The 18,480-nt window shown below is 46.2% G+C and overlaps 10 protein-coding genes across 12 annotated transcripts; 6 read left to right on the top strand and 4 right to left on the bottom strand.

The window, feature by feature from the left end:
* Positions 1–249: 249 nt before the first annotated feature.
* Positions 250–577, bottom strand: FVEG_17425 (hypothetical protein; the record flags this gene model as incomplete). Its single annotated transcript, XM_018906667.1, has 2 exons — positions 250–314; positions 469–577. 2 exons carry the CDS (start codon positions 575–577, stop codon positions 250–252), a joined length of 174 nt encoding a protein of 57 aa, XP_018761126.1.
* Positions 578–1,099: 522 nt separating this feature from the next.
* Positions 1,100–1,654, top strand: FVEG_13025 (hypothetical protein; the record flags this gene model as incomplete). The annotated part of the gene is made up of 1 exon (XM_018902408.1): positions 1,100–1,654. The coding sequence occupies one exon, from the start codon at positions 1,100–1,102 to the stop codon at positions 1,652–1,654; it is 555 nt and encodes a 184-aa protein (XP_018761127.1).
* An 839-nt stretch (positions 1,655–2,493) lies between these two features.
* Positions 2,494–3,757, top strand: FVEG_13026 (hypothetical protein; the record flags this gene model as incomplete). Its single annotated transcript, XM_018902409.1, has 4 exons — positions 2,494–2,682; positions 2,734–2,842; positions 2,895–3,338; positions 3,390–3,757. The coding sequence occupies 4 exons, from the start codon at positions 2,494–2,496 to the stop codon at positions 3,755–3,757; spliced, it is 1,110 nt and encodes a 369-aa protein (XP_018761128.1).
* A 939-nt stretch (positions 3,758–4,696) lies between these two features.
* On the bottom strand, positions 4,697–5,853 carry FVEG_17426 (hypothetical protein). 2 transcript variants are annotated; one of them, XM_018906668.1, is made up of 4 exons: positions 5,607–5,853; positions 5,229–5,554; positions 4,804–5,165; positions 4,697–4,759 (listed from the first exon to the last, which is right to left on the bottom strand). In XM_018906668.1, the coding sequence occupies exons 1-3, from the start codon at positions 5,699–5,701 to the stop codon at positions 5,071–5,073; spliced, it is 516 nt and encodes a 171-aa protein (XP_018761129.1). In that variant the 5' UTR covers positions 5,702–5,853; the 3' UTR covers positions 4,697–4,759; positions 4,804–5,070. The 2 variants fall into 2 exon arrangements, with proteins under 2 accessions (XP_018761129.1, XP_018761130.1); XM_018906669.1 differs by lacking the exon at positions 4,697–4,759 and having other exon boundaries at positions 5,165–5,554.
* A 568-nt stretch (positions 5,854–6,421) lies between these two features.
* On the bottom strand, positions 6,422–7,347 carry FVEG_13027 (hypothetical protein; the record flags this gene model as incomplete). The annotated part of the gene is made up of 2 exons (XM_018902410.1): positions 6,422–6,923; positions 6,980–7,347. The coding sequence occupies 2 exons, from the start codon at positions 7,345–7,347 to the stop codon at positions 6,422–6,424; spliced, it is 870 nt and encodes a 289-aa protein (XP_018761131.1).
* A 1,412-nt stretch (positions 7,348–8,759) lies between these two features.
* FVEG_17427 (hypothetical protein) lies at positions 8,760–10,706 on the top strand (the record flags this gene model as incomplete). The annotated part of the gene is made up of 3 exons (XM_018906670.1): positions 8,760–9,498; positions 9,571–10,074; positions 10,474–10,706. 3 exons carry the CDS (start codon positions 8,760–8,762, stop codon positions 10,704–10,706), a joined length of 1,476 nt encoding a protein of 491 aa, XP_018761132.1.
* An 867-nt stretch (positions 10,707–11,573) lies between these two features.
* Positions 11,574–12,895, top strand: FVEG_17428 (hypothetical protein). 2 transcript variants are annotated; one of them, XM_018906672.1, is made up of 2 exons: positions 11,574–11,773; positions 11,829–12,895. In XM_018906672.1, exon 2 carries the CDS (start codon positions 11,876–11,878, stop codon positions 12,710–12,712), a length of 837 nt encoding a protein of 278 aa, XP_018761134.1. In that variant the 5' UTR covers positions 11,574–11,773; positions 11,829–11,875; the 3' UTR covers positions 12,713–12,895. The 2 variants fall into 2 exon arrangements, with proteins under 2 accessions (XP_018761134.1, XP_018761133.1); XM_018906671.1 differs by having other exon boundaries at positions 11,574–12,895.
* FVEG_17429 (hypothetical protein) lies at positions 12,743–14,785 on the bottom strand. The gene has a single exon (XM_018906673.1). It carries the CDS (start codon positions 14,281–14,283, stop codon positions 13,717–13,719), a length of 567 nt encoding a protein of 188 aa, XP_018761135.1. The 5' UTR covers positions 14,284–14,785; the 3' UTR covers positions 12,743–13,716.
* Positions 14,786–15,736: 951 nt separating this feature from the next.
* Positions 15,737–16,012, top strand: FVEG_17430 (hypothetical protein; the record flags this gene model as incomplete). Its single annotated transcript, XM_018906674.1, has 2 exons — positions 15,737–15,758; positions 15,813–16,012. The coding sequence occupies 2 exons, from the start codon at positions 15,737–15,739 to the stop codon at positions 16,010–16,012; spliced, it is 222 nt and encodes a 73-aa protein (XP_018761136.1).
* A 655-nt stretch (positions 16,013–16,667) lies between these two features.
* On the top strand, positions 16,668–18,432 carry FVEG_13030 (hypothetical protein). Its single transcript, XM_018902411.1, has 2 exons — positions 16,668–17,945; positions 17,992–18,432. The coding sequence occupies exons 1-2, from the start codon at positions 16,746–16,748 to the stop codon at positions 18,379–18,381; spliced, it is 1,590 nt and encodes a 529-aa protein (XP_018761137.1). The 5' UTR covers positions 16,668–16,745; the 3' UTR covers positions 18,382–18,432.
* Positions 18,433–18,480: the final 48 nt, after the last annotated feature.

The following is an 18,480-nucleotide window of genomic DNA, read 5'->3' on the forward strand; positions in this document are numbered from 1 at the left end:
ACCGGCCTTTATTATCTTCAGGACTGGTTGCCTCAACTTGATTGTTAAATTGCTTTTTAATAGATAAAGCAACATCTCTTTTTCTTTCGACCCTGAGAGACTTGACACAGCTCGTTCAGTGCCAGGATATCGGAAAATGCAAAATTACTGATCGGACCTCGGTTCCGGCTATTGACTACCTATAACCTCAACATCCTTTACTTCCTTTATCACCGCACCCTTCTCCTCTCCGTTTACTCGATCCTGCAACTAGCCAAATTCTTGGCCAATCGCTCTGGCCTTGTTGCCCCAGAAGTAGGGATAATTCCATCGTCCTGGGACAGAAGCCAAGCCAGCGTCAGCTGCGAGGCAGTACGTCACGTAGCATCAGTAATGTCTTGAATGTTGTCTACGAGGGCCAAGTCCTTGGGAGATTCTTCTTTCTAAACCTGAGTGGATATGATCTGAAATCCCCATCAACAAAGTTACCATGGCTGAGTGGCGAGTATGCGACAACAGCGACGCTCAGCTTACGCGCCATATTGAGCAGCTTGATCTGCGACGACTCGATCGGCAGAGAGAATGGCGAGTATACCATTTGCACTGTGGCGATGGGGTAGACGGCGTGAGCGCGGCGGAGGGATGTGCCGCTGCACTCGGAATATCAGCTCCGTAATCGGGATTGTCAACTCATGACAATCCATCCGGGTACTTGTGACAAGGTTATGTGGTCAGGAGGCTTTAGCCCCAACGCACAAAAAAAGAACACATAGAGGAAATACACTTTTGGCCCTTGATGGTGCCTAGGACCTGACTTTTGGCTGAAAAGCCATGAATCCCGATGACAGTATAGAAAGAGCCTGCATGCTGCTCTCCCGTCCAAGTGGACGGGTTGGTGGTGTTTGGCGGCAAGATTTAGTGGGATTTCGGAGCATTTAGGATTAAGCTTTGAGTTCAGTAACGCCTGATTGAATCAGTTATATGGCCTAAAGAGAAAGCCATCAGGGTAGCAAACTGAGGAGTATTTAAGCTAGAATCCACGTTGACATTATATTATCGATTCAAATTATCCATGCGCCCTGACCAAGTTCAAAATCTCGTATTCAAATCTCAGTTCGCTATGTCTCAAGCCCTTCTCAAGTCAACGTCGCGAGCGCTTATCAACTCTCAGCGCTCTTCAAGATTGACCCTCAATCCCCGACACTTCTGTGCTTCTCCATCTCATTCCCAGCGCCTCCCAGTTCAGATCTCATGCCAAGGAAGTGGCCTCATCCAAACCATCTTCGTTAAAGACACGTCGTACAAATTCTCAACCGATGCCCCCAAGGTCATTGGCGGCCAGGAATCACACCCCTCGCCTATCGCCTACACCCTCGCTAGCCTCAGCTCGTGCAACCAAGTCACAGGCGTGCTTGTAGCCAAGGATCACGGGCTCACCCTCGGCAAATGGCGCGTCTCAGTCAGGGGCCAACTTCCCACTGCGGTGTTTGTTGGAGGTGAGCAGGGTAACCCGAATTGGGAGAGTGTGGACTTGGAGGTGTCTGTGCAGACAAATGCAGACGATGCTGCGTTCGAACATTTTATTGCCGAGGTTGAACGACGATGCCCTATTGCGCAGCTGTTTAAACGCAGTGGCGTGGCGTATAAGAGCAAGTGGATTAACGAGACGCTGTGAGAGTGAACGCGCGCTATCTGTAGTCTGAAAGCTTCTACTGGAATGTAGGACTAAAAGTCTGGGGAGGACGTATAGTGTCGGAAAGGTTGGAGCATAGACTGAGGGGGTCAAAGCAGGCCCAGGGGGCGCAACATCAGGCATGGGGGCAGAAGACCCTTCAGGGCGAATATTCAGTCACACAGGCCAATTTACCAGTATGAATTAAGTACATCAATTACATCTGGTAACACCAAAGTCATCGCTCTTGTGCATTGCCTCGGTGCAACACGGTAGCCCCATGTGCCTACCGCTTACCTATGCATGAACTCACGGATTATTTCACTGACAACTTTTAATTGTTAACCATGTAGGTCGAAGGTCAACAAATGCTATATTTTTTACTTATGCATCCGTTTGGCCTTCTATAACCTCTATCTAAGCTTGCGGGGCTAAATCCTTTCTGGGCTGTTCGGCCTCGCACAACTCATCATACGCTGAAACGCGTACCATCTTTGTATATTTATCACAGAATATCTGAAGCATATTTTTGCCAAATTCTCTCAGGCCAAGTTTTCCAGAGTTGTATCAAACGGCTTGCTAGTTCCGCTCCTTCAACTACCGGCCCCACAGTACCGAGGGTTCACCCACATCCCGAGCGTTTATATTAAGCTGCCGCGCAATAGGGCCGCGTCTTATTAGCCAAACAGATGCGAAGATCGTCCCGGCAATAATACGTAGACCACAATATGTTGTAGTTGTAGTGGACTGAATCGGGAACCCCAGTTGTCTTGGCACAATAAATACTCGATGAATTCCCAAGCACATTGCTAATCCTACCTAGCAGCTTCCGATTCAGCACAATGTTCCCAAGAACCCTGTTTCCTCTGCTCGCCGGTTCAGCTGTCGCTGAAGTCCATTACCTGTTTTGCGGCTTCTTCTCAGGCTCTACAATTGCCGCCCTTGAGTTCGATGATGAAGCCTTGTCCTTGGCCTTGAAGAAGAATATCTCATCGACGTCTGATGATGGGTCGAAGTGGATAGCACTCGACGTAGGTGCTGCTCAAACACCAATATCAGATCGGTTCTAATCAAATATCTAGGCTCGTAAACAAAACTTATACGTCGGAACCACTGGCTACTTCCAAAGTTACAAGATCACCAAGGATTTGGGGCTGACCTACAAGAGCAATGTCAGCTTGTCCTCAGACTGTACGCAGCCCCTCCCGACCAGGAATCATTCTTCTGACTAGTTCAAATGCAGGCAACAACGCAAACTTCATCACCGCATCGTCCAAGTCTCCTTTCGCAGTCTTCGGAACACCCTACGGAGGCGGCTGTCCAACAGTCGCCATATCTGTGGATAAGACCGGCACTCTCCAGAAGAGCTTTGCGAACGCGACATACAACACCAAAGGCGGCGTACACGGAACCGCACTGAGCCCCAAGAACGATTTCTTGTACTCCGCTGATGACATGGGAAATGCCGTCTGGGTTCACTCGTATGATCGCGAAAGTGGCAAGATTGAAGAGGTCCAATATCTTGCTGCCGAGGAAGGATCGAACCCGAGACATTTGACTGTTCACCCAAACGGAAAATGGGTTTATGTTGTTTATGAGGAAGCGAATTCCATTGCGGCATACAAGCGGGACACAAAGACTGGCAAACTCGAGTTTCGCAATGAGACCTACAGTTTACTTCCTTCTGGTACGGTCCGAACGCACGACACATATCCGGCTGAACTAACTATTTCACTAGGGTTTACCAACTCCTCTTCTTACTGGGCTGACGAGGTACTGCTCTCCGCACCCGCTGAAGGATCATCCCCTAAATATCTGCTCTCCGCCACGAGGTCTCGCAAGACTGGAGTTCCTGGATATGTCTCTGCGTTTAGCCTCGATGCCAAAACTGGAGGTATCAAGGAGCAGCTGTTTTTGCAAGAAACCACCAACAGCGGAGGTTCTGCGAATGCTGTGTCGCCGGCTTCATTCAGTGAGGATTCCTTTGCTATCACTGATAGTGGTTCGAACTTTATTGAAGTTTGGAAGATCAAAGGTAAGAGTGCGTCGGCAGTTGCTCACCTGGATTTTGAGAATGAGCCTGCCAATGCTGTATGGTATGATTAAAAGGGGTGGAGATATAGAGCTGGTGTCTGCCAATAAGGTTACTGATTGAGTGATCACAAAAGCACATTATTCTGCTTTTAATTAAGAGACTTATCTTTATTGAGGCTATATATATATATTGCATTCCAAAAGCTAAAGTTGAATGGGATTTTCCAGTGTAGTAGCTTGATTATCTCGCTAAGGCGTCATAAGCTTTAAGTATCAATCAATGAAGAGCTGGTGCTGAACGTATTCTGGTCTTCGATTGGTGGACGGAGCCACTCCGAAGAGCCTTCTCCCCAGCAAGATGTCATGCTTAATGCAGCGACATGTGGTGTGGTGAGGAGTGGAAAATACAATTATGGACCAGTTGAAGATATCTATTTGGCTGCCATCGCTGTGATTGAACTAAAGCCGGCATTGTGTTAAACCTGAAGTGTATTTTCTAACCTTATAACTGACTCATAAACTCAATACCGCTACTACCTCTCCTATCTTAAAGATCTAGGGTATTTATAGTATTAAGCTAACCTTTCTTAGCTAAGGGATTAAAGCTTTATAAACCTTTAAGGCTAGCTAAGGAGTTATTATTTAAGTTTATATTATATTAGCTTTATATTATAACTATTAGTTAATTATTATAGTATTAATATCTAAGTTATAGGCTAGAAGTGTTATTTATAGTTAAAGCTTATAGCTAAGAGCTTATTCTAGTAGAGAGAACCTAGAACTAAAGCCAGGGCAGTAATAAGTACCGGGTCGGGCTTGTACCTGCCTCCTTTCCCAAGATATCAAGACTGTTGTTAAGGCTTCTAAGAACTCTAAAGACTGGCAGTTATCCTATTAATGCTTTAATTAAAGATTTAAAAAGAAAAAGATAAATAATGAAGAACTAAATATAATGCTAACTACTATTTTAAAAGAAGTTAAGACCCTTTGCTCTTCCTATTAAATTTATTACTGCTGTATTCTTTGCTAGAAGCCTATTTGCTGCATCCGTGTGTTCAGTACTTCTTTGAACCACTAAATCAATCAGCTTATATAGTCAACCCAGATTTTGCACTTACGGTTAGCTCCCCGATAATTCTTATAGGCTAGGAAGCCGCCCTCTAGAATAAGTATTTCTTGACCCTCCGGCTTACCTAGGATTTCAGCATACCCAGAAACAAACTGAGGGGTTCGAAATTTAGTCTCCATACAATGGAAGATTAAGACTCGCTTTTTTAAGATCTGTGGAAGCGGAGAGCCTTTAATTGATATTAACTTATTCCAATAACCTCGCTCACTAAATACAAATTAATAAATAGGAAATCTGAATCCGCGGTTTTCAGCGCTTACAGTTCGTCGCCATTAATAGGTATCAGAGCTTTGAGCGGACTGAAGCACGGCATATCAAATGCGCCTCGAATCTTGGTTTCGTAAGAATCCGCTTGAGGTTGTTCAATAACATTCAATGAATTGGGCAGGATGCACAGTTATGCAAAAGACTTACATGGAGCACGCAGATCCACAATACCGAATTCATCAAGTCTCCCTGACTTTGTCTCGCTTTCCAGTATAATATCTAACACCTCCGGTGTGATCACCCTCACATTATTTTCCATGTAGCTTGTCAAATTGAGGAGCTCTTTATCTGGCACGTCATTCACTCCCACTGCACGATAGCCTTGAAGAAGGAACTTGGCCCTGTCGCGTTTGAGATTGCTTGTCTTCGTAGAGAAGGCATAGTCCTCAGGAGTGGAATGCTGGTCCTCCTCTGGGGGGTCGTCTTCATCTGCAATTAAATCGTGGATTGGTATATGCTGTAAAGCATTGTTGCTTTCCAAGTGTCAGTATATCTCTTGATGGTTTGGTGAACTTGAAAGCTCACTGAAATGTGACCGGCTGAGCAGCTGGTCCACCTCCCTCGGCATCTGTGAAAAATGGTTCACCAACACTTCGCTCAAGATTATGCGTTGACATCATGCTGTAGTCAAGTTAGATGGGCCGAAGTTGAATCGAAAATCTGATAGAGAAAAAGAATTTGATCAGGGTTTTCGCAAAAGCCATGGAAAGAGGGAACCTAAAAATCTCATCAAGGTTCAAGGGGGATTGACAGGGCAGAAACATGGCGTTCTAAGGAGCAGCTGAATATGACATATCCGTCACAGGGGCGCTTATGGGGAAATATACTATTACGAGGTGGCCAATCAGATCCGGGGGGGCTTTCAACACGTCCAACCTAAAGAAGACACGACAGTCCAGAGTTACTTGGTGGCGAGACTGGGTATCTCGGATGTGAGAGTTTCCGAAAGATGTGGCGAGACTATTCCTGTTTCAATTGCATTTTTGCGAAGTCGGTGTGCATAGCTGTAATATTGGCATTAGGAAGCAATAGACTACTGCAAGCCACTTGTGATGTTATATGCAAGTCTGCATACAGCGGAGAAAGTCCTCCGAAGTTTACTTGACAGTCTGTTCAACGTGCTGATACAAAGTTTATTTTGTGATAAGGAGCCATTAAAGACTAGAATGTTTAGCACGGTGTGAGATGAACGAGTATCATCTGGGACGCAACGATCCTGTTCTTCCAGGCTAGTAATAATCATCAATTATACAGCAAGATTGAACGTATACTAGCTTAGTTTCAATAGCAATCGCATCTGAATAGCTAGTAAGAAGTACATTACCCAAAATGGTATCTAACTACTTCCAAATTGTCCCAAGGCGGTCGATGGGGCCATCTTCCAATTCCCTGCCGTACCAGCCCATCAGGCCATGAGAAGGATCCTCTGGCACAGTATCCACAATCTTCAATCCCTTTGAACTGCCAATTGATACCTTCTTCCCTGCCGAAGTACTAAGTTCAAGAAAAGCAATGCCAACCAGTCCATCCTTCGACTCTTTATGCTTGGACACGCGAACCCTAACAACGCGCTCATCGGGCTCCAAATCTAGCACCACACTTTCCACTGGTTCGACATCGCTAGCACCAAGCGGTTTGTAAGCACCTCCTTCATAGGAAGTCCGCATCCACCCAAGAACAACTGTCTCGTTGCTATTGCGGCACATGTGGAATCCAAGGCTCGTTGGGTGTGTGTCATTCCTCATCACCAGCCCCGGGGCCATATTGAAAAACTTCCCTTCAGCACCACCGACGGGCAATCCGATCCAAAGGTCTTTGAAGTTCTCTCTGGCCTCGTCTGTGCTAAAGGCACTTTTCTCATCTTCCATTAAGGAAAGCTCGTGGCCGGCAAGTTGTACCAAGGGATAAGTACTTTGGTGAAGAGGTTGACTATCGGCAACTTCATCTTCCAGCTCATGCTCCATAGACCGACCAGCAGAGAATGAAAAGTCAATGGCAAACTGCTGATGATTCCACTATCTTCTGCTCGGGATCTGAGTTCTTCAAAGTCTTCCTCGACTTTGACTGCAAATGGGATTGCTTGGAGTCCATTCTTGGCGACAGTGCAGTTGACAAAGCTAAGGGCCTTGTGAAGGCCATCAAGCTCACTTCGAATTTCCTTGGTATCTTCCCACAGCTCTGGCCGATCATACGATGGACGAATTGCGGCGAAAACATCTTCGAGCTGGCTGGCCAGGGGTAGAGTCCTTTCGAGGTCGTGATTCATATGTCGAAGTTGCGAAACAAAACCTTCAAATTCCTCTTTTCCATGGTCAACCCAGGAACCAAGCTTACTCCGACTAATTTTCTTTTGAGCCTCTTCGATCCTTTTGTCAACGCGTTGCCTGTGATATACAAATTCGTCATTCTCTAGCGGTCTTGTTAAGTTATTCAAGGAGCTCGCATCAGAGCTTAATCCTTGTTCGGAGATGAGAACGGGTTCTGTTAAATGCGAGGGCTGTGCTTTGGCGGTTTCGTTTGGGGTTGCCGACCTTTTGATTTTGTCCCAATACTTTCTAACACTTTCCTCAATTTTTGATAGGTCAGGAAGTTCAACAAATCTATGTCTTGGTTGTAGCGCGCTCAGCTGTGTTCCAGCGACAACCCCAGACTCCGCCGAGACAGTGGCGGCACTCTCTCCTTCGCCATCTGAATGACTCGTAAGCTATGATGACTAACGTACGGTACCTCAGTGACTTGCCTTCTTGATCGAAATTTCCCACAACTTCGTAGCATTTATCCAAGACCCGTAAGATGGAGTCAATCTGTGAAGCAATGTCTTGTTTCAGACGTTTCTGATTACTACCGTGGAGGGCATTTGGTCCGTGTTGGTTATAGTGAGCTACATAGGCCCGGAGATGAAACACGAAGTTCTAGAAGTAACGACATCCTTAGCTTATTACTCTACCTTTATCTAGATTAAGCTCAGCCGATATGATGAGGCCGAGAATGATGAAATATCATTAAAGTGCTTACCCATTCTTGTGCTCGAAGCCCCGTCATAGAAAGCTCGAAATCCTCCCCATAGCTTTTAGCTATCTTATAAGCTTTCCGCAGCGTTCTAATACCCTTGTATGCAGGGTCTAAAAGGGCTACAGCCCCGAGAACAACACCAATAGCCTCCATCGGCAAACTGGAAATAGTTCAGACAGTAGGTAACGGGCGTGGAAGTTTTAGGTTTTTATATGGCCCCGATACTTGATGATTGATTAATGAAATCTGTCTTAGGCAGTTATGAGCTTGGATGATCTGATCGTCAAAAATTACTCCTCACGTTGGGCATGGCGGCAGGCCAGCGCCTAAAATGCAACCCAACGGCGTAGCATGAATCACCCAGTAATACAGTGATATTTGTGTTATACAACCCAATAGCAATTTTCAGAGGACCTTGGCCAAGCACGCCACATCACTGGAAAAGTGGTCAAGCATGAATATGGAATTGGAGCCTAAGGCGCTGATCTGTTTGTCGCCATTAGGGAAGGGATCAAAGTCTTCGGAACTCTTTCTCCCCGCATAAGCCAACATAACAACACATTATGCATTGAATTCGTCGCCGCCCATATTCCGACGATAAAATCTACGAGTACACGGTTTTGTCTCTTTGATACCTACTTGAGTCAGCCGCCCGGGAAAAACATCATGGATCAACGCCTCCTCGAGCTTGAACGGAGAAGGACTCAAAACTTGGTGAAAGAGCTGAGGGATCTGGGAGAGGTGGGAGAGGGCCAGCCTTTCCTCGCTATGGTAATGCAGAGTTGCCTCGAGACCTTGCAAATCATCCAGGCAGAGTTGCAGTCCGAATTTGACAGCCGACCACGAAAGGCTTTAGGGCGAAGCATTAAAAGCTCAATAACAGGTGGTCGACCTTTCAAGGATAAACTGCGTGGTATGCAGCAGGTCAATAATGTCATGGACTCTCTCAAGGTTTCGAGGTTATCCATGAAAGCCGAACATTCTGAAGCGTCGCTGAAGCATCTCGAACAAAAGATTGACACCCTCATGGAACAGCAGAAGCAACAGTTCGAGATTCTTGATGTTCTCCATCAGGACTCTTATGTGCCAGCTGCCAAAAGATCACATATGCATAAAATGATGCTTAGGAGCGATGATAGCAGCATATCTAATAGTCTGTGCCTGGAGTCAGATGAAGATGATATCTTGCAAAAGCTGTCAACACTCTCAATTATGGGACTTGACATTCTAGCCGATGTTTTAGAACGTGAAGACTATTTTGAGCTTTCGAATCGACTCCGGGTGTGGGGTCTTGGCATCGTGGATGGCCCCCTCGCAATCGGAAAACTGGACATTTTCACGGGTTCCTCTTCAAGGGCTCTGGAGGTTTTCAGCGCTCCGTTCCTCAGGATTCTCTCCAATATCGGTAAGCATTCTTATTTGTAAATGAGGCTCTGATGTTCTGAACTACTTTTAGAATATATTATCACTTGTCTAGAACCAAATGGTAGTAACTTACTGGCTTTCTTGGAAGAATCAGAGGAACTTATCAACTCTGTAACCTCGAAGGATCCTGGTAGAACACTAGCAATCAATGGCATGCTGAAGCTTGCAGGAGTCAAGGACATTGCAAAAGGGATCTCTGCCTGTACTAAAAGCATATCGAACGAGATAGAGACTCTTTTTGAACCACTACCGGGAATTCGATCCGAGAGGAAGACAGTCTTATCAGCCAGAGCGCAGGGGATAAAACCGTATCGCACACCAGACACTCAAAAACGTCTCCTAGCTGAAGAAACAGTCGAGGTAGCGCGAGACCTTACTAATCTTTTACTTCAGAAAGCAAGGGAGGAGACTCCTAAGAAAGAAAAAAGCCTTACTGAACATATTTCCGGGCTTTTTGAAGAAGAGACACAACGACTTGCAGAATGGGCAAAGTCGCAGCCAGGGACAACAAATGAGATCGCCACCGAATTGATCGAGCTTAAGGATTCTCTACTTGGTGAGCCGCAACGCTGTAACCCTCAGTACGAATAGCGCTAACAATATCAAGAGCAACTCGGCATCTTATATAACAATGAGTCACATGGACCAAACGACGGTCTTTCATCGACCTTGAATGATTTCCAGAGAAGGGTAAATTTGTTGTCAACTATTTCTAGAGCGCAAGATAAGCATAAGAGTCTGGATCAGAACAAGACATATCATAAAGGAAAACATATAGCAACGGATATACAGCAACCTAGTGAGATAGCTTAAAGATCGGATCATCAAGGGATTCATGCATGACACCCTCGGATTTATCTACGGTTCATCGCTTCTCAAGGTCTTTATGGAATCTCATTGGTGTGTCTTCTTCCATCTCTCTTCGCAAAAGACCATATTACTAACTCCATGCTAGAAAAACCGCCTGGTATTCCTCGCGTGGAACTCAAGGACTTAAAGGAAAAGAAGGACAGAGGATGGGAATTTTACAGAGGCATGCCCAACTGGTCGGGTCGTTGCGACATTCCTAGAGGAGCCGTGCTGCACAACTCTCTGAAGGAGCGGCTCGAGAAGGTTGAAAGCTACAATCCATCGAACAACCACGGTTCTGGCGAGCCCAGCTTGCGGAATGCAAAAGGGGATTGCTGACGTGAGAGACGTTACGTGTAAGCTTTTCGATTTGAGTAGTGAGGAAATCAAGGCTGCTGAGTGGGATTATAGGCATAGGATTTGGCAGTTTGAGGACTTTCATGCCCAGCATGCTCAACATCGCATTTGCTAAATTGCTGTGGCTTCAGTAAATTGAGATGGACTGTTGTTATAATCATTTTCTTACCATGCGCATTTTGCCTTCCAAAAGCTAAAGTTAAATAGGATTTTTCAGTGTAGTGGCTTGATATGTCTCGCTGAGGCGTCATAAACTTTAAGTATCAATCAATTTTCTTACCATGACACGATAAGTCTGTTCACCTCCACTATAATACACAAACCAGTCTTATATGAAAAATTGAAACTGGTACTGCTGGGTTCTTTCTAAATTGACTCATGGACCGCGAAGAATGTTCCTCCGTTTCTCATCCGATTTCTTATGTCTTTCTCCGACTTTAAATCTATCGGACGAGATTGACGGTACACCAATGATGGGAAAGCGAGGTCGTCATCAACGACATATTCAGTGGAGACTGATCGTAACGTTGTCTGCTTACGTGAAACTTGCTGAGATAATTCACCAAATAATTTAAGCAACCCCCTTATGATTTCAAATACCATGTCATGCTTTAACCCTTTTTTTCTGAGCAACATATAAACTTCGGATTTTGTTTAAAATAACAACTCCAGAGACGGTTCCCCGAGACCCCTTCGACACAATTTCCCTTCCAAAACAGGAGCAGAAATATCAATATTCCCAATCAGTTAAAGGGGGCGGGTCTTCAATTCAGCGTTGCAGGGGGGGTTGAAAATACGCGGGGTTCGACAATGGTTGGATGAGAAAAAGTGCCCGCGAGCTTGGTCGCCCAATTACAATCTCGGTCATTAGCCACACCTAAGACGGGCGGCCTCCTTGTAAATCCTCCCAGTAGTTCACTTATTTTCTTGCTCCCCTTACAATTCACCCCACGATAGAAATGGAGAACCAAGTTGTGGCATTTGATGAAGAGCTTGACTCAACCTCAGATTGCGAAGGCAAAATCATCATCGACCAGGAGAAAGCCCATGTGAGTATTCCTAATGGGACCCAACTTGGGGACACTTTCTCAATCCGACGTAAAGTGGAATCCTTGAAGTATGGAGATATTTACGATGTGACCCATGTCGCGATGACCGAAGTCGACATGGAGACAAGATACCAAGCGAGAGCGTTCCAGACACACGGTCTATTACCAAAAGTTGAAGCACATATCCGTCGTACAATCAGACGGATGTCACGAAGAACGGTTCTTCGCACCACTTGGGGTCAGCTTGAGGTGGTCATCTTCAAGGCAGAAAACTTGGACAGATCTGAGAGCAATAATCCTGTCCAAGCAAAGTCTGGAGGCTCAAGTTGCCCGCCACCACCTGAACCGGCATCTCCAAAGAGGACAAAGAAGACATCGGCAAAAAGGAAAGAGTCGGAACGACTTCGGCAACAATCTCGCCGAAAGAGAAATCTCCAAAGAAAACAAACACAAAACATATCGCCTCAGAACAAATCGATTCAAACTGAGCAAGGGTTTGGTCCTAGCCTCCTTCTCGACATCGATCCGGATGACATTATCTTTCTTCACCGAATCAATCACATAACCTCTTTCAGATCACTATGGACCTCCTGGGATCTCAAACAATATCTTGAAGCACGGTGCAAACAGACCGCACCGTCTGCCGTTGAGAGTTTGTCGGATATGATTAGGCACGAAGAAGTGTACCTTTATCGACAGAGGAATAAGTTCACAGCAATCGTGGAGAAATGCACGAAGTATATTTCAGAGAATCGGGACGCGAAAAACCACGGTCTGGGGGTTATGCCTTGCGTATCAATCTCTCAGGAGTTAAAGGCTCGGAAGATTTTATTCCTACAACGATATATGATTTTACTTTCTGGACTTGGTGCACTGGATGCTATCCTTGTTTGGCCTGGAGAGACTGCCAGTATTAGTCGCCTGCGCTCAGTTAAGTAGATCTTAACGAACAGCCGAGAGTTAATGAACTTGTAACTTTAAACTTGAGTCTTTTAAGATAAATAAAAAAAGGTCTACTATAAGGCCATATTTCAAGAGAGTTAAAAGACTAAAGACTAGCAATTTTTTAATCAAAAAAGGCATAATAACTATAAAGAATTTCCCAAGCCTTTAAGTATTCAGACTAAAAGATCTTTCCTTTCCTTATCCCTTTTTTCCTTACTCTTCTTTTCCTTCAAAAACAGCTCATACTTTCCCGCAAATCCAAGATCCCAAAAGCCATAAAGATAACAGCGCTTACATCCAGTGTAAAATTCATACCAAGTCCAACAAAAGCGCATCCATGCGTAAAGGGACAGTTCCTTTTCCATTGCAGCAGACCTCAACCGATCTCAAATCGGAAGAGGGTGTCCATAGCTATCCCATCAAGGGATTCCTCAGATTAAGAAGTCTTGCTTCTTGGGTCTTTCTGGTTGTTGAAAGATTTGTCAGTTCAGTCATCGGCGAGTGACTTGCCTGGGTCTTCACGACCTCTAGCAGACGAAGTGCTCAGGACCAGATTGGCTGGATATGATCATTCAGCATGTGACAATTGGGCTTAGATACTCCGTATCAAAACAGGACTTTCCATATTCCTTCCATCCGTTGCATTCCCGAAAACACTAGGCCAGGGCGGTAAAACTACCACCACCTATTATCCATCGTAGTGCATTGCTGCAGCCTACCTTCCATGCTAGTGCGCAGAGATAAAAGTGACCAGTGTTTCAGGTCGCGTGAGCGTTGGCGTATCTCCATCTAAGAAAAATCGCAGTGTTGCGATGTGAAACCCGGGATAATAGGTTGCTGGTGTATTTCGAATTGCAACAAGTTGGCACTGACTCGTTAAATGCGTGCTCGACTTCGTGTGGAATCATCCAGCCAGGGACGTTCTTCACAAAGGCAGTCGTGCAGCATCACTTCTCAAAAGTTGTTTTCTTCTCAACTAAAGCTGTATGTTCTCTCCTTTATTCATGTCTCCTCTTGGGTCGACCAGGGGGGCGCGATTTATCACATGTGCCGACGTGGCTGGATAGCTCCTGGAAGCTCTCGACAGCATGTCCACATAAGCACGCGTACAGGCCAAGGCGGCCGCGGCACTTTGGCGACTGAGCATGTGCGCGGAGGCGATCTGGTCGAAGAAACTGTTTCCCGCATCGACATCGGTATCTTTCCAGCGAGTGGACCGAGCTCCGCAGGTGGCGCTCGAAGTCAACTCGGCGGCTGAAACGGCAGCTATGCTTTCCGCAGCTATAGGGCTTCGAAGAACCAGAGATATTTTGGCAGTGCGAAACTCTATAATGGTCGGCTAGTGCAGATAGCTGATTGAAGGCCATGGAGCATATCTCGCAACTGTAGCGCGAAAGTGACAGTTGCGGAGTGGCTGGATTGCTGGCGCTAGCAATCGTCGACGGTGATTGCGACGTGCCAGAAAGGCTATGGGAGAAAGATGGTGGTGATTGAGTTTCGTTCTTAGAGGGACTGAAAATGGTGAATTGAACAGGAGAAGAAATAGATTGAGAAGTTGGCAGCATTTGAGGAGAGTCGTAGCCTTCTAGATTGCCAAGAGGGACGTCGCATTCGGCGATACCTGACGATTGATCGCACAAAGTATCACGCAGTTTGGAGGTCTCCAACTCTTCATCTAGATAGGCTGCTATGGACGGAACAATGTTGAGTTCCCAGTCGAGATCGGGGTTGTCAGGCCCATTGTGATCTAGGTGATGATCATAGTGGTTACTCTGTATGTTAAGTGCGCCGGATCAACCGGCGCCTTGACAAGAGCGTTAGATGTTGAGGTAAATTGCGCTAGCTCACAAGAGCATTGGTTTGATGAGATTGAGCAACGATTTGCCCGTTGCAAAAAGGTCAGGAAAGCAAAACACAATGTTTTTAACAGAGTGTCATAATAAACGGCAATTCATAACAGCCCGGAAATTGTAGACACAGTCCAGTTTACAGCTGGATACAAAAAGTCAAGCGCGAACCTCGCACTAAGGCGAATTGGCGGTAAGAAAAGAGGGAAAAGAAGGGGAAAAACGAATGAGGCTGTGGGCGGTTTCTTAAACCTGTCAGGTCTGTTCAGCTCGACCGTAGCGCCCTACGGCTGATAACATGTTGAGACAGGGCACGTTTTCTGATTCGCTGTCACTTGTCTCTATCCTCCATTGTGGGTATTCCTTCGTGGGCACGTTTTTTGATTCGAGGGTGGCTTAACACCGCCACTCCCCTTTGAGAACGCCATGCACTAGGCCTAACAAACTTGGATGCTGACAGTTATCCCGAACCTGGCGGTGCTATGATAAGATACATTGAGTATGGCTTATCTGTGGTTCTGTTGACTCGCTTATCTGAACCATGACGTCTGGAAGAAAAGATCGAACAAGTTGCGCGGTCAGAAGAGGGTCTGCAGACCCGGGCCGGGGCTCAGCCAATCAAGAAAAGAGATGCGTCACCCCTATTGTGAGTCTGAAAACCATGCAGAGATCCTTAGGTGAGATCAATGCGCTGGTATGGGCACTTTTTCTAAGTGGCCAAAATTACCGGCATATCATCAAAGACAACCTTGGAGCTTTCGGAGGCTAAACTAGGGTATCCAATGGGGAAATGTGCCCTTTGAAGTCTCCCATGAACTGGTATGATGAATTTGCCTTGGTGACTGAACGTCCAATCCGAAAACCTGCCCTGGGGAGAAGGTCATTCATCAGCTGTCATTCCCATATGATATTTGGTTTCACAAGTCCATTGCCTCTTATTTAAAGGTACTTGCCGCGTGATACTGGTTTATCAATCCTTGATCCTTCTAAACACCATCCAAGTCTATGTCCTACTCGAAACCTTCTGCTTTTATACCAAAGTCCCAGGGGCAAACCTCAAGCTTTGCTTATAATAACCTACAAATCTAAACGAGAGGTTGAAAAAACAAGAATTAATTACACGAGATATTAATATATTCGTGCAATTGATGTGACAAAAGGAGCCAAGATCATGGAGAGATTTGACAAGATAGGTTAGTCCTGGGCGACATACAACAAAAGAGACTTCAACTGACAATATTAAATAGCAACACCAACCCACAGTATCACAAGCTACCAGATGCTTCAGTGGGCAACAGGGAATGGGAAGTCTGATCCTTGGAGCCAAGTCTCAAGCATGGCTGGGCTTCAGCCCGCCGATATCACGCTCAGTATCAACTATACTAAGGTCCAGAAGGAGAGTACCAAAGCTACAGCTGGCTCAACTACCAGTCTGAAGGAGGCTTGACATAGCTATGAGGTTGAGAGGATAAGTCGGAGTGGGGCCTAAGGTCGATCATGGATTAAAATGACATTCATCGGACTAAGAATTTGAACTTTATAATGACACGTTTATCACATGGCTATATGTTGCGATATGCGATTCGACGGTGCTTTGGCCTATGATCTTAATTTGGAACCAGAAACGCTATCGAGTCTCAAAATGAGAATGAAGAGGCCTTTCATGCCATTTCTCTTTCCCCTCTCCCTTCAGCCCCCAGTGGTGATCACCATCACAGCCGACAACTTCACGGACATCCAGTTTCAGAAGGGATGAATCCGCTATTAATGTCGGCGAGTACTCTGGGTCTAGTTTCCTTGGCTGATCTCGTGTATCAAGCTTCATCCAAGTCTGTGAAAGGCCTTGAAGAAACTCGCGACGAGGTTCAAAATCGTGGAACGCCCAGCGAACTTCCTTAGTTTAAGTTGGACTAGCAAGAAGCGCCTTGATGTTTGCGCGGCTTGCTTGCTTTGCCATGGCTTCTTAGGCTATTAGTAGAGGCGCAGCTGTAGGCAAACTGACGGATCACAACCCCTGTCAGAATTGGGGCGCAGCGTCATGATCCTTCGAGCTTCCCCTCTTCTTCCAGGCAACCACGTCCGTCGTCTATCTCAGCTTCTTCATCAGCACCATCGAAAATACCAGTCGCACTATTTGAAAAGAAATAGTAGTCATACCAAATTGAACCTGAAGCAGTAAGATGAGCAGCCGCCGAACTTCAGCTCTTCCAGGCTGCTCAAGTCCGCCGCAATGCCTTCCCCAAAACCCGACTACGAGGCTCCCAACTCGTAAAGTTCCTGACGTTAACAAACACGGGCATAATTCTCCTTACCGTGGAAACTCTGCATCGACCATCTCGAAGCCTAGTTCTTCGCAGGCGCTACCGTTTAGGTCTCTGCGGCCCGTCCAAGATGGCGATGGCGCAACCAGTTCTTACTTTGAGCACTCAACCGGCAAGCGAATCAATACTGATCTTGTCCTCACCGCAGCTCTCAAGAAGCAATACCCTGAGCTTGACCTTGTTGTAGTCCCAGGGGACGGCGACATCGGAAGCCCTTGCAACTTACTGGCTTTCGCAAGCGCCGGCTTCGCTACCGTGACCCCAATCCGAGACGAGGGTGAGCTGCCATCGTCGCTCGAATGGACGGTTTACTTGCCTCCCGCCCGCAGAATGGATGGTAATAAAGGAGGCTTGGCCGAGGCGCCTATCTTTGGCAAATTCCTTTACCAATGGGAGGGCGAGGAATTTCTCGTCTATCTGGCCGATGGTCGGGATGGGTCGAGTGCTTACCCAGAACTCAAGAACTACTACATCCTCACGGCTGATGTCTACAAAGCTGATCAACTTGTTCTCGCCGCTGGATCATGGGCAAGCGACCTGCATAATGAGGTTTGGGTCTTCGATCAGGGTTTTTTCACCAAAGATCGCGAGCTGTGGGAGAGTGCGCAGAAATCAACATGGGATGCAGTCATCTTAGACGAGGATATGAAGAAGTCGCTCATAAACGACCACATATCCTTCTTTGAGTCGAGGCAGACATATGCACGCCTGGGCGTGCCATGGAAGCGGGGAATCATTTACCATGGCCCCCCTGGGAACGGAAAGACTATCAGCATCAAGGCTGCGATGCATATGTTGGCTGATAGGGCCCCTCCCATTCCTACCGTGTATGTACGTAGCCTGGAGTCGTGGATGGGACCCCAAGGCTCTCTTTACGAGATCTTTCAGAAGGCGAGGGAGTTTGCGCCCTGCTACTTGGTTTTTGAAGATATTGATTCTCTCGTTACACCTGACGTGAGGAGCTACTTCTTGAATGAGGTCGACGGCCTAAAGCAGAACGATGGCATATTTATTATCGCCAGCACCAACCATTTGGAGCTTCTAGACCCAGGAATCGCAGTACGTGTTGTAACCTTGGTAATATGAATACCCGCTAATAACTTAGAAACGCCCGTCTCGATTTGACCGAAAGTACTACTTTCCCGACCCAAACATTGACCAACGAGAGGCATATTGCCACTTTTGGCAGAAGAAGCTGAAATCCAACAAAGACATCGAGTTCCCGGATAAGTTGTGCAGAGCCATTGCTGAGATCACGGACAAATTCAGCTTTGCCTATATCCAGGAGGCGTTTGTGGCAGCACTGTTGGCCATCGCTCGGCGTTCAGAGGACAAGCCAGCAGTTGGAGGCCCTGCAGAGGCTTGGGTGTTGGTTAGCGATGAGTTTGGGGGTGCCCTAGCATCTGATAATGATGCCATAGACAAACTGGAGCTCTGGATCGAAATAAAAAAGCAGATCAAGATCCTTCGCGAAGGCATGGAAGAGGAGGATTAGTAGTGAGATATATTAGGCAGGAGGAAACAGAAGCAGAGTAGTTAAGAGTTGAAAATATTAAATTCTTTTATTTATTATTTATTATATTCTAAATATTAG

The sequence above is a fragment of the Fusarium verticillioides genome, chromosome 11, assembly GCF_000149555.1.
Source record: "Fusarium verticillioides 7600 chromosome 11, whole genome shotgun sequence".
Lineage (NCBI taxonomy): Eukaryota > Fungi > Ascomycota > Sordariomycetes > Hypocreales > Nectriaceae > Fusarium > Fusarium verticillioides.